The sequence below is a fragment of the Fusarium redolens genome (assembly GCF_020744475.1).
Source record: "Fusarium redolens strain MPI-CAGE-AT-0023 chromosome Unknown BKA55scaffold_7, whole genome shotgun sequence".
Classification (NCBI taxonomy): domain Eukaryota; kingdom Fungi; phylum Ascomycota; class Sordariomycetes; order Hypocreales; family Nectriaceae; genus Fusarium; species Fusarium redolens.
The window spans coordinates 420,445-434,202 of NW_025763670.1; the positions used below are offsets into that span (position 1 = coordinate 420,445).

A 13,758-nucleotide genomic window follows, 5' to 3' on the forward strand; every position below is an offset into this window, starting at 1 on the left:
ACGCCATAAAAAATAAAAGCTACAGGCATGCGACACTTTCCCGTTCCCGACATAAAGTCTAAACGAATTAGGTGACTAGATCAAGTCCCCGATTCGCGCATAGAGAATACCACTTGAGCATTACATCACACGGCGAAGAACAAGAGCCCGTTGGACTCAAGAATTAGCACTGGGGATTCTAAGAAGGTGCAAAGCGTACACTCTGATTTGAGATATGTATGAGAAGTGATATTGCAAACCGTACGGCAACCAAACGATGTTGCTTTTTGATTCCAGAACATCTTAGGCGAGCTTCGGCCGCCGCCAGGCCCAAATCCACTCCAGCCACAAGAGCGAAGTAACCTTATACACGAGTTAAACCCAAATTGCAAAGGGGTAGTGTCACTCAAAGAACAGGCCCGTCAGTGGCCTAAGTACGAATCCCGGCATTCCGGGTCCACATGGCGTTGGGCTGAAGGCGCTTCTGCTTGATTGAGTGTAGCGTGAAGCGTAATGTTGGTCTTTTGAGATACGATAATTATTTTATTTTCAGCTATTTGTTATCAGTAGGGTCTGTAAATTGGCTTAACAGAGCTCCCAAAATATGGAAGGGGTGATATCAGCTCGGCAGATGCCTGGGATACGTAATCCCGGGGACACGGTACGGGAAACGACCTGCATTTGGGTGACCCCCACGGACCTGCATGCATCATGACATATCCTTGACAACAAATCCCGGACACCCGGAGCCCTGGAGTCGTCTCACTCTTCCGTGCCTCCCAGCGACAGAAGCCCAGGATGGTTATCCAGGTACTCGGTAATTCCAACGCAGAAACTCCCCTCGTGCGATTTAAAGTTCAGTTGATATAAAGACCATGTGCTTAACGACCGTTTTCGGGTTCTCGCATGAACACAGTAGCATTAAGGGCGGGAAGTGGGCACGAAAAAATGCAACCTCGCCAATCGATTTGGGATGAAATGTCATGACGAAGCAAGGGATTGGTGTCGGCGTACGGATGCACTTCACAGGGGAAATATTACGATTTCCGCATCCTTTTCCGAGGGCTCCGCTGACGAAGCAACCCTTAGGCGAACCGATCCATTGTTGAGTGCTGATCAAGCTCACTTTCTGGAAGGTGAACCATTCTTGGCTTTGTTGATCCCTGTCCCTGGTGGAAGTTGAGGGATCCTTCGATCGGGCCAACAAACACCGAATGGAAGCCGATTGCACACAATTGATCGAGCAATGCCAGAGCTTGGCCTTCCCACATGAGTACTCGGAGAATTTATTATTGTGGAGGAAGAAAATAGAACATATTGTTACAACGCGAATAAACTATTTCGAATCCCGCAGTATGCTTAGCTGACTCGAATTTGACGCAACCTCCGTTTCATCCGTCCGTGAACTCGTGCCCTTGGAATTCTTTCGAGAGTCGATGTATTCTGTGACAGTGACTTCTTGAGTCCGCATAATACCAGCCGAAGGCTCCCGACTGTGACGAACAGTGCCAAGAGCAAAGGTTTCTGTAGTAGGATCATCTCCAAGCGTAGCAGTTGCTCTCGTGTTCTTCCGACTTCTCATCCCAGTTCCCTGGGATTGCGAATGCGAGTAGACATATCCCGTGCCTTGTTTCTTCTTATTCCAGAATCCATATAACGTCGGTGCGTTAACGACTATCGTTGCGGTGAGAAGCTCGGTGCTGGCCCATGTCGTGCGATTGACCTGGCTGTCTTTGTTCATGGCGTTGATGGGCAATCGGATGACGGTAATGGCGACAATGAAGATACCGAGAGTGAAAAGAACGTAGAGCTTGAGTTTGCGCTTCCATGAAGTCTTGAGCGAAAAGAATAATGGAATCGGGACGGCGAGAAGCATCACGTCGGTAACGATGTTGAGAACACCAACGACGATGAGTTGCAGTTGGGCCTTGGAGCAAGTTCCAGGATCCGGAACAACCTGCCAATACAAATGAAAGGGGTTGCATTCGCTGAAAGTGGTGACTTGTACAGCGACGTAGGTACCAAAGAAAACGAGAAGAAAGGAATACATAATCGGCTTCTGATATCGCAAGTTGAGGAGTAATCGTCGGTAAACATCGAGAAGCACAAGCTTCTGTAACCAAAGGCTAAAAAACGTCAGCACTACTCGCCTCGAGTCAGAAAAGAACACTAACAATGAATTGTAAAAGACTCGATTCGTAATGGCGAATTTACTCCCGATTTCTCGTCGATAAATGATCTCATCAGTAAAAACCATCTTCTCTCGAAGACTGGGTTTAATGTTATTCGTTCCCCAGGTCAGAACAACATGAATAAGCGCAAGCCTCACAGCACAGCACAGTATCGCACCCATAGTAAGGTAGTCACCCAGTACAAACGACTGCTTGGAGACTTTTCTCCATATCAGCCGCACCCCCATAATCAGGAGGGACAAGCAGCTGAAGAACCAGTGAATGAACAACGTAGGATCCTCCATCGCGTTTGGTTACGGGAAGAAAAAATGGAAGATTTCGTAGTGGGGGATGGCGCAGATCACATATCTTTTATTGCAATTGTTCTTGATGAAACGCTTTCTGTTACCTGCTCTCTTCTTTTCAGCTTTGCCGCCACTTGAACCCCCCAGCGGGACGTTCCCCATTAATTACGCTTGTTTTTCTGGTGAGTTTACTGAGGATATGCTTCTGGACTTGTTAGTTTAGTGCTTAGCTTGGTTTCTTGTGGCGTTGTCTTCATTTTGGGTACCAGCGGTAGAACGGGCCGTTTTCCTTCAACGGGAGAATTAAACTATTCTTGCACGCTAGTTACGAATTGATGTTGGGAACGGTAGTATTAATACGTTATTTAATATTATTCCAGACGACGTCAACTGACACCGTCAAAAGCATATCGCTTGATATCGTCAATTTGGCAATTGGGCCGTTGTCCCTCATGCGCCATTTTCTTGTTGCAGGGATATCACGCGGTTCCTGGGATGCAGATGATACGAGCTGCAACCTTAGTGACTGTGCCGTAGCAGGGGTCTAGAAGTCTAGAGTTCAGTATGTCACATCCAAAATGGAAAATAAGGATGGCGATCCTGTCTAGTGTAGCTCACTAGCTGGGAGGCCTTGAGCAACCTCAATTCCGCAGTGCAAACCCCCTGCATGATGCAGTACAGTGGGCGTGCAAAAGTTCCGACACATTCCGGATCCACCCCAACTACCTCGATCTCATACTGCCATTTCGGATTGCAATTGCATGGGCAATAATTCTTCAATTTAGATAATATATATATCAATCTGTAGAGACTTAAAAGGAGATTCCAGAAATATAGTTTAATACTTGGTATAATAGCCATTTGCGTTGTAACAGGCGTTCAACCGGTCGGGCATCGATTTTATCACGTTTTTGACCACTTCATCTTCGACCTCCGACCAAAGCTCCTCTGCAGCTTCAATCAGCCGGGCCAAAGCTGCTGCAGACTTTGGATAAGCAGCAATTTCAGGATATCTATCGCATATCCTCTTCTTCAGGACTTTCCATAGATTTTCAATGGGGTTGAGATCAGGGCTGTATGGCGGCCAGTCAGCAAGAAAGACTCCTGTTCTTCTTGCCCAGGGCAGCAGCCAATTCTGAACTTTCCGGCATTTATATGTACGGGCGTTGTCGTGCTGAAAAGTCTCTCCTTCCTCGACCAGTCCGGGAAGATAAGACTGTAAACAGGATAGAATAATCCTTCCTGTTACGCCTCCCCTCTCAGACTCAGGATCGCCGGCAAGAGGGACGATCCTAGACGGCTTATCATAGTGAATTGCACCAAAGAACATCTGAGAATGTCTGGCAGGCCGTCTACAGGGCTGCACCTTATCTTGATGGAGTCTCTCACCCTGTGGTGTTGTCAAAAGAAGCTTCTGAAATAGAAGGGGCTAGACTTACAGCAGAGTAAAATGACCACTTGGTATAGTCACCGTCTGTACGGTCGATAGAGACCTCATCAGAAAACCACCAGCTATACCAAAAAGACTCATCTTCATGACGATATTTTTCACAGAAAGCTTTTCTCAATTGAGCACTTTCTTCGCTGAGAAACGGGCGTCGAAGTGCAAGCTTGTGTTGTATCTTCTGATTGATAAGCCAGCGACGAATTGTGCTTCTTTTGCAGTTCAAACAGGTGCAATCAATTATTTCTTGGTATGAGATAAAAGCGTTTCTTCCAATGAGTATTTTGATATGATTTTTATCTATATCTGATAGTCGTGATGGCCTTCCAGAGCGAGGTAAATCTTTTGCTGATTGTTGGTGACGGTACCGTCGAATGACTCCATAGATCGCGTGCCGACTTAGCCCCTCACTGTCTGCGATATCCTGCACGCGAACACCTGATTCGTACATCGTCACAAACCTCGTTCTTTTGCAAGGAGAATGATGTGTTTTTTGCCGTATTCGAGGCATCTTTTCCTATAGAAATAACGCGATGAAGTTGTGGTGTTGATGTTGATGTTTAATTGAAAGCGGGGTCCGGACCTCGGATGTGTCGGAACTTTTGCACGGGACTGTATATCTGCGACGCTCAATGACCTGTTTCTTTCGTTCTTTTCTTCTTTGTTCTCCTGCATTCGCGCCTTTGTCCTGCATCTCCTTCCCCATCCATCCATCTTTCATCTCATCTGCCCACCATGCGTTTCACTTCCCTCCTAGTCGCTGCTACCGCGACATTCTCTCAATGTCTCGCTGCAAGCTATGGAAGCCAGGGTGAAGTTCCTGCTATTCGCACTTACTTCATGGTCGGTGGAGGTTATGTAGATGATGGTGCAGGCGGAGAAATCTTCCGCGATCAGATGTACGTGGAGAGACTGGTCCCGACTAAGGGACCATACAAGTCTACACCTCTCGTGTTCATCCACGGACAAGCCCAAACAGGAACAGTAAGTCCCCTTCATCAATGCTACGAAACAGCCTCGGCTGACACACAGACATAGAACTTCCTAAATAAGCCAGACGGAGGCCGTGGTTGGGCGAGTCAGTTCATCAACCAGGGCTATGAAGTTTATATCGTCGATCAGACCTTCCGAGGACGATCGGCATGGGCGCCCCTCGCTGGTGCAACCAAGCCCTCGACGTACTCGGCGCAGATCATCGAGCAGCGCTTCACTGCCGTGCAGGACTACAAGCTTTGGCCCCAAGCTGAGAAGCACACCCAATGGCCTGGTACCGGCAAGCGAGGAGACCCTGTCTTTGACGCCTTTTACGCCTCCAACGTCCAGTTCATCAACAATGCTACCTACCAGCAGGAGACCGTTCAGGCTGCTGGTGCTGCCCTTCTTGACAAGATTGGCAAGCCTGTTATCCTCCTTGGCCACAGCCAAGGCGGTATGATGCCCATTCTCGTCGCTGATGCTCGCCCCAAGCTCACCAAGGGCTTGATCCTTCTTGAGCCTTCTGGTCCTCCCTTCCGAGACGCCGTCTTCAGCACCAAGGCATCTCGTGCCTACGGTCTGACTGACATTCCCCTCGTCTACAGCCCTGCCGTCACCGACCCCTCCACTGATCTCGTCCAAGAGGTTCAGCCCAGCCGTGGCGAGGACTTCGTCGAGTGCATCCTTCAAGCCAAGCAGCCTGCACCCCGTCGTCTCGTCAACCTTGCCAGCAAGCCTATTCTCCTCCTCACTTCTGAGGCGTCCTATCATATGCCCTACGACTACTGCATTGCCCGTTACCTTAAGCAGGCTGGTTGCTCCAAGACCAAGCACATTGAGCTTGGCGAGGTTGGCATCCATGGTAATGGACACATGATGTTTATGGAGAAGAACAGTGATCAGATCCAGGCTCTTGTTGAGCGCTGGGTGCGATCAACATAATGTGGCCTGTGAGCCCATGAGCGGTTGACGCTCCATGCTGCTGCTCGACAAATGACCTTCCGTTGTTGACCGGGAGCTTTGATGTTGTCCATGGCTGTTGTCGCTTTCAGTGACTAGGTAAGCCTGGAAGTATAATAGATTATGCATATTCGTCTCTGACGAACTATATAGATAGAAATAATTATAACTGTAATGCCATACCATATCTGCCACCCAATACTAGCCAAAATACTTTAAAAAGAACAAAACCTAGAATGCGACCTATACAATAGGTCTAGTGCTAACAATCAATCTGATAAAGATCCTCTGAAGGTTTGAATCAATGTCGATAATTCTGAATACGTCGAGATCTGGCGGAGGTTTAGCTGATGAGCCATTTCTAATTGAACGAAAGATGTAAAACTCACTTTGGAACCTTGTAACTCTTCATCTTAGGAGGTTTCGGGGCTGGCTTTTGCATCTCCATCAGCTGAACAGCTACAACAACGGTATCTTCGCTAACATCATTTCTCCCATTCGAGTCAAGGAAGAACTTGATTCCTGCCATTGTTTCTTCCTTGGTCTGCAGGTCCAGCTCAGCAGACTGTTCGCCTTCACAGAAACCCCACTTCTGACTCTCGGATTCTTGAGCCACAAACTGCAGGCCGGTTAGGACCCCTATGCTGTCGACCCATAAACGAAGAATTTTCAGATAAGCTCCATTTGTGTGCCATTCATCTGGTTCAAAGTGAGGTATATCTTCAATTTCTACTTCGAAAGAACCTCCATGTATGCATGAGCACTGACTGGTCTTGCTTACTGACATCTTTCTCATGGTCTGGTGAAGAGATGGGCGATGGTCCGAAGGACATTGGTTCATGGCCTTCGTCGTACTCGAAAGTCATGGACGTCATCATGAGTAGCTCTGTCGTCGTGCTGTGACACATCGTGATAGAGATAGTTTCGAGTGGTTTTGAGCTGTCGAGCCACGTCACAACTGCCTGTGGACTCGGTACACCAACACCACGATAACGCAGTCTTTGGATCTTGTCTGTTTGGCCTTGAATTGGCCCAACTGCGGCGAATGGATATGCGGTTTGGGGACGGTTTGGAATCCAGTAGAATCCCTCAAAGCCCTTATCCTCGCGCTCTTCCCCTGTCCACGCAGTGTCATCGTCGAACGTGAATACGCCAAAGGACGTCAAAGTGCTATTGGGGGTGTTTTTGTTAGACCAATGGCAATGGAAACCTTGGATAGTCTCCCCATTCCTCCCTTCTCTGGCAAGACTCTTCTCAATTTGCCCAGGTCTTCCAATGATGAAATGTCGTCCCTTGTTTGTTACGAAGCGTATGCCCTCGATTTTATGCTTGCCAGTGACAAAGCATTTTGTGATCTTCTCGCTACGTTCTATGACAAAATAATGCATAGCTGTGGTAATACCGATGGACTGTCGAATTGTTTTGTCTTTATATTCGTGTCTCACTTCAAACCCACGAAACTGAACGTCCACCCCAATAACGATTTTGTAGTCCCAATCATCAATCGTGTTCTTAAATAGCAACGCTTCTACAGGCGTTGGCATCAAAGGATCCAGCCGTGAAGGGTAAGAAGGCCAGATTTCGGGCTCAGTAGGGACCTGACCTCTCCAGAGAAAGTTTGCAATTCTATGGTCGGGTTGAAACTTCTTTGGAGTTTCATCAAAAGGGCCAATCCTGTCTAGCCCGATGCGAGAGAAGGCAGGAGAAGGTACCTCTTCCATATCTCGTTGCAGAAGAACCCGCTTTCCCAAGGGTTTTCTAGGAGCCCATGAACCGCCGATGGAAACCACAATCTGCCACTTCTTGGGGACGAAAACTTGGACATCTCCTTCAGCTTGACCGAGTTGTTTAAAGTTGTCGTACAGAAAGACAAACCTGATGTCTACAACCTTCCGTCGCATGAGCTTGGGACTAGTCTTGCCGGGGATTTCTTTCGTCGTGATCAAAACTGCTACTAGCCAGTCGTCCTTTGGGATCTTTGCGTCTTCACTCGAGTGAAATAGATCCTTTGACCCAATGGTCTTGGTTGTGTTTTTTCAGGATCATGAACTCCTATACCAGCAAGTTCCTTGTTAGCAGTCCAATAGACCCTAATCACAGGCTCAGCTGTCTCTACATCGTCCATTTTATTGACGAGGTTGACGCTGGCATAGGTCGTTTTAGACTCGGCCGGGAATGTCAAGAGTGGCATGGGACTGGAGACTGCGCCCTTGAGAATCTTGTTAGTCTGCTTGGTATCTTTCTTCCCAGCCACGGGGTTCTTTTTGGGTTCCCCGGCCGAGAACTCCTCCAAAAATCGAGTACACACGCCCCAGATTCGGCACCGATTCTGAAGGTGCATTCTGACGTTGGGTTCGAAATTTCCCTCCCCTAGGCCATTTCCGAGGAGGTCAAGATTCTTGTAGAGTTTTTCCCAATCAAGTCTGCGTTTTCGCATCTCATTGGTACACGGAAGATAGCACTTTGCCCATGGCATATCACCGTATATTGTCGAAGGAGACACCTTCTTGCCGTCGTCGTTCTGAAGAGAGGACTGCTGCGCATTTTCGTTCTTCGGTTTCTTAGATTTACGTGACTTTCTGAAAAGCTCCTCAACCATATCTTCCATACTTTCATCAATGCGACTTGGTGACACGAGCGCGAATTCGTTATTGGCATTGGCTCCAAAAGTTCCAGGTGGCAGGCCATAGTCAAAGTCCAGCGAATTTGAATAGCCTTTATCCCTTTCAGGAGAGCAATAGTTCGCAAGAGTGTCGTAAAGAGCCAAGAGAAAAACTTCTCGTGGTTTATAAGCGTCCCGAAGGATTTCAAAGCAATCGACGTGAATTGGTGCTGCAAATGACTGAGGACCTTGGCAGTCGTAACTGGGTGTGAATTAGCATAAGCTATCCGCCGGTTTCAGTGATAATATGCTTGCACTGTGACGAGTCGGGTGTAGAATGCCTCGCCATGTTCACCAACCTCATCATCATCATTCACATCATAGTGGTTGGCTTGATGATGCCGAGCTTTCTCAATTAGAAAAGCCCTCCTAGTGTTAGACCAAGAAAGAGATGAGGGAATATGACTTTGAGTCTTACTCTTGTGTTTCGAGGTCTCGAGCAATAATTGCAAATTCACCCATCCATTCTTTGTCAACAATATCACATGCAGAGTCGCTGCCGTCGTCACTGCCACAATGGGAGTCTCCCCACGAATCGTGTTCGTGGATAGGCGCACAGCACAAGGCGCAATAAACAGCATGTCCGCCCATGACAAAAGATACAACGAAGCTGCGATGGATACAATTGTTGCTGTTTTTCAGGGCAAGAGTAGAGAGAGTAAACATGGACTTGTTTCGTACAAAGGGGGCGCCTTGACTTATCCCTTTAACGGTCCTACGTCGTCAGTCACGTATCAGGCCCACAAACTGCCCCCCTTTTGGCTGTGACTTTTGAGACGCGAAAGTGATTAACGCGTGCCATAAGAGTTATAGGTGATCAGAAAAGAATGACCATTACTGTTAATGTCTCCACTGTTAGACGCCGACCAATTCTAGTTACCGATTGACATGATTACATGCTTTTTCTGTCCAATCTTTCCCCGCCCCAAACAAATCCGAGACACCGAAAAAAGCAACTTTCGTCTGTGGAATAGGCACATACATAGGTCGTCGCAGTCTCATATATGTAATTGGTTCCTATCTAGGGCCAAGAAACAACCATGCGTCTTATTCAATCGCATACACTGACGTGAAACGATTTGTTCCGTTGCATCCGTAAGTTTGACATGTTTTGGCTATCCAAGCCATTGGGGGCTGCAGAGTGAGCTTTATTTGCATTTATTAGTCGTAGAGGTACCCACGAGATTACAATTTAATGACAAATACTGAATAGACTGCTTCTCATAATAAGCCACGATGATGACCGGAGCGACATGGGATATGAACTCGGTGTAAATATAACCCGGCGCATGATTGCAACATTTGAGCGACAAGGATTCTGTGTTGGTTCATCTTTACAACTACCAACACCTACAAGGCTCAGCTCATGGATAAATCACTCATCAAGGCCAAGTTCGACGACCTTGTCCAAGAAGGGCTTGTCTTCTATGACCAAGAACAAAAACTCATCGAATATGTTGATGGAGGGTTGAAGGTATCTGCCAACGACCGCCGGGTATAACCCTCTATACTGACAATTTTGACCGCAGTTTCAGTTTCTTCTCACTTCCGCGCTGGCGAAAAAACCAACTTTTCTAACAACTGGTACGCAGACGCAACAGGATAGCGAGCTGTCCCTTCAGAAGCGCGATGGAAGTGACATCAGCACCGCAGGTTACGAGATCGGCAACGTTGGCAGCACTCATTTCCTGGTCGCCAATAAATTCTGTTTCGCCAACCCTCATCTGATGCTTCTGACTTCAGACGGTCATCAAAGGCAATACGAAGCTCTGAACAAAGACGATCTGGCCGCAGTATGGAATGTTTTGACCACCATGGGTGAAGCTTATGTCGCGTTCTTCAACTGTGGACGAGATGGAGGGTGTAGCCGATTGCACAAGCACATGCAGCTGATTCCAAAGCCAAAGGATAGCTTTGCATCCTTTCTTGATGGACATGTCGTGAAAGAACCCAACGTTCCGTTACGATGGTTCTATCATCGCTTTGGACACTCAAAGCCCGACGTGAACGACTTGGTCAATGTTTACAGCAACCTTTTGAAGCAAGCCACGGAAGTTGGCGAAGGACAATCGGAGCATGCTGATAGCTCACCTCCTGGTGCTGCAGTCCCGCACAATTTCTTGCTTACGCAGGAGTGGATGATAGTACTCCCCAGACGACGGGCAGCGGTTAACAAGGAAGCTGGGGCGAATGCTGTTGGAATGATGGGCGTCATCGCTGTTGCAACACAAAACGAGATTGACAATTGGATCAGACTTGGACCAGCTACAACTCTTGCAGAGCTTGGAGTGCCAAAATAGATATGAGCTCTTTAGTATAGCTCAGGAAGCACTTTTAGGATCAGATACCGAGACCTCTCATCATTATCATCATAACCATCATTTATGTCGTTCCCATCACTTAGCCTCCCTTACCAGCAGATTACTACCAGCCCCTTCATCAGTACTAACACTCACATAGCTCCCTGAAGTCACCGTGGTCTTCCCCTCACCCAAAAGCCCCTCCTTCTCAACAATCTGAACAGGACCTCCAGTACAGCCTTGACAAGTCCTCATCTGAGTCTCAGACAACATCCCGCCAGCAATCCAATTATAAATTACCCACGCCGCTTGCAGAAACACCAGATCTGCCAGCAGTATCGCCAAGAGCATTATGCCCGGACTTTTACTCTGCGGAACAGAGCAGAGATATTGCGAAACGATCGTCGCAGTCTTACACTCTAGTGGTCCCATTTCACTAGCGAACCGGTCATAAGTTTCGTTTAGAAGAACAAGGTTCTTATCCGTTGGTGGAATAGGTGCTCCTGGCGTTGGAATCTGGGCATAGCGTGTAGCTTGTCCCGTCAATGATGAGCCGTTTAGAAAAGAGCCCTTTTTTCGATTTGGGTCATCTGGTGGGAGGATGGCGTATTGAAGATCCTTTTTGTCCAAAAGCAGGTTGGGGGCGTTTTTGTTTCCTAGGTCAACGGCAATAAGGGAGTGAAGAATCCTTGTGTAGTGGAGGCTTTCCCATACAACTGGGACAAACTGATTCTGGAGCCTGTTAGTATTGGAAGTTACATGGCTAATATGGACAAACCTTTGAGTCACTCTTTATGAAAAACGTGTCGTTGAGAGCTGCGGGTTGTAAGTATAGGAAAGCCTTGATAGGGAGAAAAACCTCACGTTCGTTTTGTATGAACCCATCAGAGGAAAGAAACCATCCTGCGAGGTTGAATAATCTCGGATCACGAATGCTAACTCTTGTCAGGATATGAGACTGAAGGTTATGGGGGTTTACTTACTCCTTTGTGTCCGGATTCGTTGTGAACGTGATCCCTCCCGTCATCCAATATGAATCATCTCCCAGATCTTGAGTCTGCGACATAGTTGACAAAATACCTGTAAAATATACATTCAACAATCTTGTTCCCCACCAGGTACTAGCATGAGCCTTGTAATCATCCTCAATAACGTAATCATATATATGATCACTCTGACCAGTATATTCAACACCAAGGGTAATGTTCACCAAGCCCTCGCTTGTCATGACATTGCAAGAAGCTGTAGCGTCAGTGAAAGTCGTTATCCAAGAGAGCCACCAGCTATTTGAAGCCCTAGCATCTGATTTTCGGAGATTAATGTCGACCTTTGTGAGGTAGCAGTCTTCAAGAGTGTTATTTAAATACGCAATTGAAGGATATGTCTTTCGAAAGTCTGAGTCATCGTCTGATGAGGTGATTGCTTTGACGGAATATTGAAAACCAAGGTTGGTGGAGAAAACGCGATCACCGACAGATAATATCTTAGGCTGGCATTTGACCTTCATATTGTTATCCCAGTTCAACGGTGCTTTCATGAACCATCTGCGCAAGGTTATTAAAATGCCTGGTTGCAGGAAATCCTTGCTACATACCGGACTGACTGAGTCATTGTACCATTGGGATTCTGAGTAAACTCCGGCTTGAGGTAGAACGCACTCGACGCCAGATTGACAATCGTAAACAGGACTGTCAATATTAGACCGCCAACGATAGCTACCGGAGTAAACCATCGGAACGGGAACGGCCTCGAGATGGGGTACGAGAACCACGAGGAATGCATCGTGGCGGTTGGGCAGTTCTGCCCTAGTAGCTCTGATGAGTGACGATCCTGGAATCAGGAAATGTGGGCATTTATCTACCTCAAACCGAGTCCTTCCATCGTAACATGAAGGATCATGATCCCTGCGAGGGCTGGATAATGAGGTGCAGGGTAAGCTCTTGAAGCTCGGCAATTTCCTTATCCGATTGGATGAATGGGGCCAAATTTAGCACGAGCAGTCTCGCGTCGCACTTGAGCAACTGCTCAGCCTTCTTTTCCTGCAGTCCTCCTGCACCTAAGATTGGTTAACGTTTCATTGCTCCTTGCTATCAATTCTTCAGTGAAAGCTTAACATGCTCCCATGTCCAGTTGAGCCAATGATTTTTGTGGCATTTTTATCCGCAGTCACAGCGAAATGACTGCCTGTCTGGTAATTGCCGGAGATAAGACGGATAGCCGCAGGGTAACCCAACAACACCATGGCGTTGGCTTGCACGAAGAGCGTCATTTGGTGGTCAGATCTATGGTTAGAAACTCGGAACTGCTAGAAATCCGAGTTCTAAATATTTTTCAGGATTATCTTAGCATTATTGCATACTCAACTGTCTCAATACTACTGATAATGGTGGTATCTGTTGACATTTGATCCTCCAAGCCAGCGTTTCTTTATGAACGCCACATGCATTTATTATCCATATTTCACGACGCGTGTTGATACGCGCTTCTTAACCCTTGACTTTGGCCAACACTATGGCACCACGCAGCATCATAGAGGGAATTTTGAAAGATAAACCGATATTCACCCCATAAGTTCACGAGTTAGTTTGTTGTGAATCAGCCAATTTGCCTTGATGAGTCTCATTTTGGTCTCTCTCGCATGATTGCTGGGGATTTCATAAACCACTGTCGTTTGACCGAGCCTCTTTCATTGCCCGTGATCTCGTTATTGAAGGTGGTGGAGCGCATTGAGAGGAATTTTCTTCACCCTAGATGGGTGATATATTCTATAATTGCTGATAGGTTCTACTACAGTTAGGTATGCTTATTGTCGGCAGTGTCGGTGGCTTGCAACCTCCAGCAAGTCCACGAAGGCTTATTTGAATGTGTCCTGATGCTTCTCCTAGGAAATCCCTATGGGTTTAAAGTATATAGTCTCACAGAAAAGTTTCTCTTATCCATGTTTTTACCTAGAGAACTGGGA

At 47.1% G+C, this 13,758-nt stretch overlaps 5 protein-coding genes across 5 annotated transcripts; 2 read left to right on the forward strand and 3 right to left on the reverse strand.

The window, feature by feature from the left end:
• Positions 1-1,315: 1,315 nt before the first annotated feature.
• On the reverse strand, positions 1,316-2,455 carry BKA55DRAFT_593289 (uncharacterized protein; the record flags this gene model as incomplete). Its single annotated transcript, XM_046195533.1, has 2 exons — positions 1,316-2,105; positions 2,154-2,455. The coding sequence occupies 2 exons, from the start codon at positions 2,453-2,455 to the stop codon at positions 1,316-1,318; spliced, it is 1,092 nt and encodes a 363-aa protein (XP_046049847.1).
• Positions 2,456-4,558: 2,103 nt separating this feature from the next.
• BKA55DRAFT_613081 (Alpha/Beta hydrolase protein) lies at positions 4,559-6,027 on the forward strand. Its single transcript, XM_046196674.1, has 2 exons — positions 4,559-4,883; positions 4,938-6,027. The coding sequence occupies exons 1-2, from the start codon at positions 4,635-4,637 to the stop codon at positions 5,814-5,816; spliced, it is 1,128 nt and encodes a 375-aa protein (XP_046049848.1). The 5' UTR covers positions 4,559-4,634; the 3' UTR covers positions 5,817-6,027.
• Positions 6,028-6,135: 108 nt separating this feature from the next.
• On the reverse strand, positions 6,136-9,087 carry BKA55DRAFT_674890 (uncharacterized protein; the record flags this gene model as incomplete). Its single annotated transcript, XM_046198056.1, has 5 exons — positions 6,136-6,166; positions 6,224-6,533; positions 6,616-7,855; positions 7,924-8,698; positions 8,915-9,087. 5 exons carry the CDS (start codon positions 9,085-9,087, stop codon positions 6,136-6,138), a joined length of 2,529 nt encoding a protein of 842 aa, XP_046049849.1.
• Positions 9,088-9,862: 775 nt separating this feature from the next.
• BKA55DRAFT_511014 (ATP adenylyltransferase-domain-containing protein) lies at positions 9,863-10,796 on the forward strand (the record flags this gene model as incomplete). The annotated part of the gene is made up of 2 exons (XM_046187664.1): positions 9,863-9,970; positions 10,026-10,796. The coding sequence occupies 2 exons, from the start codon at positions 9,863-9,865 to the stop codon at positions 10,794-10,796; spliced, it is 879 nt and encodes a 292-aa protein (XP_046049850.1).
• Positions 10,797-10,892: 96 nt separating this feature from the next.
• BKA55DRAFT_689104 (uncharacterized protein) lies at positions 10,893-12,578 on the reverse strand (the record flags this gene model as incomplete). Its single annotated transcript, XM_046199309.1, has 5 exons — positions 10,893-11,528; positions 11,575-11,612; positions 11,661-11,731; positions 11,780-12,340; positions 12,391-12,578. 5 exons carry the CDS (start codon positions 12,576-12,578, stop codon positions 10,893-10,895), a joined length of 1,494 nt encoding a protein of 497 aa, XP_046049851.1.
• Positions 12,579-13,758: the final 1,180 nt, after the last annotated feature.

Coding starts and splice junctions, on each gene's coding strand:
- BKA55DRAFT_613081 (XM_046196674.1), top strand. CDS start 4,635: ATGCGTTTCACTTCCCTCCTAGTCGCTGCTACCGCGACATTCTCTCAA. Junction 4,884..4,937: donor GACAAGCCCAAACAGGAACA/GTAAGTCCCCTT, acceptor ACACAGACATAG/AACTTCCTAAATAAGCCAGA.